The sequence below is a fragment of the Tupaia chinensis genome, unplaced genomic scaffold (assembly GCF_000334495.1).
Source record: "Tupaia chinensis unplaced genomic scaffold, TupChi_1.0 Scaffold000161_1, whole genome shotgun sequence".
Taxonomy (NCBI): Eukaryota; Metazoa; Chordata; class Mammalia; order Scandentia; family Tupaiidae; genus Tupaia; species Tupaia belangeri.
This window is the reverse complement of record NW_006159632.1, coordinates 1,358,858-1,362,049: the sequence shown is the minus strand read 5'-3', so window position 1 is coordinate 1,362,049 and position 3,192 is coordinate 1,358,858. Positions and strand designations below refer to the sequence as shown.

Here is a 3,192-nt window from a genome sequence, read left to right as displayed (position 1 = left end):
CAGGGTGGGCTGCTGCCTGCCTAGGATCCAGCCCAGCACAGCTCCCGCCTGTAGACGGGATGCTTCTGGCTTCTCATCCTCTGAGCAGGTCTCACTTTTGGCCAGTTTCGTGGGAAGGATGAGCAGCCCCGAGTCCAGGCTGGGTTTGGCAAGGGTGGGCGGTTTGGTCCCTGCTAGTGCAGTGCGAGCACCACAGGGTTCCTGAGCTTTGTGAAGGCCCTTGAACCTTCGGATAAATCCACAGTTGTGCTCAACGGGGACTGTGTGCTGCTAAGACCTGCTCCTCAGGCCGGGCTGCGTGCGAGGCACAGGCCTGGCCCACCTTGAGCAGGCTGGGCACATGGTGTGTTCCTGTGTGCCCACTGCCTGGGAGGGCGTGTCCTCAGCGTGGACTGGAGCAGCCCCTGACTTCACAGACGGTTCTCTGAAGAGCCCCAGTCTTCAGTCTTGCCGGGTCTGCGTCGTGTCCTCTCGCATTCGCAGGCGTTGGCCTCGACGGCACAGTCATCGTTATCGTAGGTCCCAGGGGAGTGGGGGTGAGAGGCTCCACCAGCGAGTGCCCTGGGGCGCACCTGCGGTGCAGAGTAGTTTAGGTGCCCACGAAGTGCAAGGTGATAATGCGACGTTAGCTCTGCTGCGAGCTCTCGGTGCCCGTGTCCTTGCCAGGGCCGAACTTCACAGGATTTAAGTCGTGCTCAGCCGTTATTAACACCCTATATTTTTTTACGTGCCCTCAAGTAAAAATCAGTGCTTTTGTGCAATTCTCAAAGTGAACAGCAGTCACTGACCCAGGTAGACCCTTCCTGAAAGCAGATGGTGTGAAACCAGCACGTGTAACTCGGATGTGGGGAGAAACATCTGCTCTGCTGAGAGAGGCCTTGGGGTGAGCGTCAGCAGCTTCTCTGTGATAGGAAGGACCCCTCGAGTTTAGTTCTTACCGTTGACATCGGCACCGTGAGGGGTGGCCCTTTCATTCTGTGTCCAGGGCTTGCTGACTCTGGTAGCTCTGGCTCTCCGGCTTTTGTTTATAACAACGTCTGGCGAGGACTGCTGAATGCTGCAGTGCTGTCTGCCCCTGAGGCTGGCCAGGCCTTCATCAGGGGACAGGGAGCTGCTTCGCCACCAGAAGTACGCGCCGGTGACACCGTGTGCAGTAACAGGGGCCTCCCATCCAGTGAGCACCAGTGAATATCAAGGGAGTACACCGCAGGGAGCAGCCGCCACCTTAATTTAAGGTTGGGGAAGAGAAAGAAACCACAGCTTCGAGGCGATGGACGGGGCAGGGTAGGAGGGACTTCCTGAAAGTGGTCTTACCTGGCTGGTTTTGGAGAGGCTTCCCCACCGTCTCTGAACTGCCGTGATTCTTGTTTTCATCTGAACGGACGGGGCGCTTGGGTTTGTACCGGATTCACGCTTTCCGTCGCTGAGATTCTTTTGTGATGGTGAGTCCAGGTCAGCTCACAGAGACCCCAGGCAGGTCTGGCAGGGGAAGCCGGTGCTGGCCATGTTCTCGCTGCTCAAGGTGTGAAGGCCGGGCTCTGCTGTCCCTCGGGGCCGGGCTCAGTTCTGTCCCGCTAGAAGTCCCTCCGTGCTGGAACATGCGCCGACCCCCACCCCTCTGGCCGGGATGCTCTGTGGCCGCGTTCCCTTCCAGGAGAGCTGAGGCCCAGCGGGTGCCGGCTGACTGATCTCGACACCTGTGCTGGGTGTGGCCTGGCCTGCAGGCCTGCTGCAGCTCAGGCAGTAGCTTCTTTTCTGGGGCACGGTCACTCAGCACTCAGCTCGCGGGAGCTTTTCCAAGAGAGCGAGGGCAGGTCAGCCCTCGCCGAGGAGCCCGCGGTGCCGTGGGGACTGCCACCAGGAAGCCTTTACTGACAGCCCTGTGGCTTACCGAGGAGAGGGCCTGGTCCGCGGTGAGGCAGGGAGCGCTGGGGTGCAGCTCTCCCTCTGGCCTGCCTGTCTGCCTTGAGCCGTGCCCAGTGCCCCGTGTGAAGGCTGGTGTTTACTTCTCTTCGTTTCTAGTGAGCTGGACTACCACGACGCCGTGAATGTCAACGATCGGTGCCAGAGAATCTGTGACCAGTGGGACAGGCTGGGGACGCTCACTCAGAAGAGGAGAGAGGCCTTGGAGGTGGGTCCCGAGGCCCCGCTGGCACGAGCTCTTTCCTCGGAGGCTCGAGTCGCTGGCGTTACTGTTCTTTCTCTCCGTGGCTTTCTGTGTATAAAGCGGGGCAGGTTGGTGACGCGCTTCTAGAGAGAATGCGGAAGTGGGAGAAGGACAGGGCAGCAACGCCGTGCAGTCGTGCATCCGAACGGCGGGGAGATGGTCCTGGGGTCTCAACAGGGGCTCGCGGTTACGTGCAGACCCGCTCGGCATCACGCAGGAACTCCAGGGAGTACCCACCATCCTCTGTGTGCGGAAGTGGGCTGTGGGGAGTCTGGAACCCAGAACCCGAGCCCGGGACGCACAGCGGGAAGTGGAGACAAGCTGGGGCAGGGGAAGCTGACATGCAGCACTGGGCAGGGTGGCCTGACCCAAGGGTGCGCCTGGACAGACGGCGCCACTGGGGCTGAGGGGACCCGGTCTCTTGGCACGGAAGGAAGGTGTGCACGGCGTGAGGGGTGAAGCCCTTCACCAGTCTCCTGAGACTTCGCCGCGTCTGACGCTTCCAGTGTGCGGTTTTAGCTTCCAGGGTGCCACACGGCTGGCTGGAGAACGGAACGGGGAGAGGAAGGGGTAGCACGTCAGGGAGGTGGAGCCAGCACCTTGGGGCGGGGGAGGAGTGGTGCGGTCACGCCGGGTTCGCAGGCTCGGGTGCTTGCTGCAGAGAGCGAGCAGGGGACTCCGGCCCCGAGCTTGGTTCTTTGACGTGCCAGGAGGGCACAGAGGGGCTCTGGGTCAGGCCCTGGACGCGGGTTTGAGCACACTGACTTTGGGAAGAGCACACAGCCTCTCTGGCCTCTGCTGACTCCCCATTGTGAAGGCACCTGGATGTTCTCTTACCCCCTTACAGATCGGGCCTCTAATCAGCCAGTCTTGTGTTAGCTGAGAGGTTACGGTGTACCTGAGGCTCTCTCTCTCATTTTTTTTTTTAAGAATTATTTTATTTGGAAACCAGCAGTTAGTGTACTGGCTATGTCGCTGGACTCCCACGCCGTCGATCGCGGTTCGCGTCCCGGACCTGGTGGCTT

At 60.5% G+C, this 3,192-nt stretch overlaps 1 protein-coding gene across 3 annotated transcripts in view; it reads left to right on the top strand.

Moving 5' to 3' along the window:
• ACTN2 (actinin alpha 2) overlaps positions 1–3,192 on the top strand; it is a 54,734-nt gene that overhangs the window by 35,337 nt on the left and 16,205 nt on the right. For all 3 annotated transcript variants that reach the window (XM_006145952.3, XM_027770832.1, XM_006145951.3), the window contains one exon: positions 2,023–2,131. In XM_006145952.3, coding sequence (XP_006146014.1) covers positions 2,023–2,131 — 109 coding nt within the window. The remainder of the gene's footprint in view (positions 1–2,022; positions 2,132–3,192) is intronic.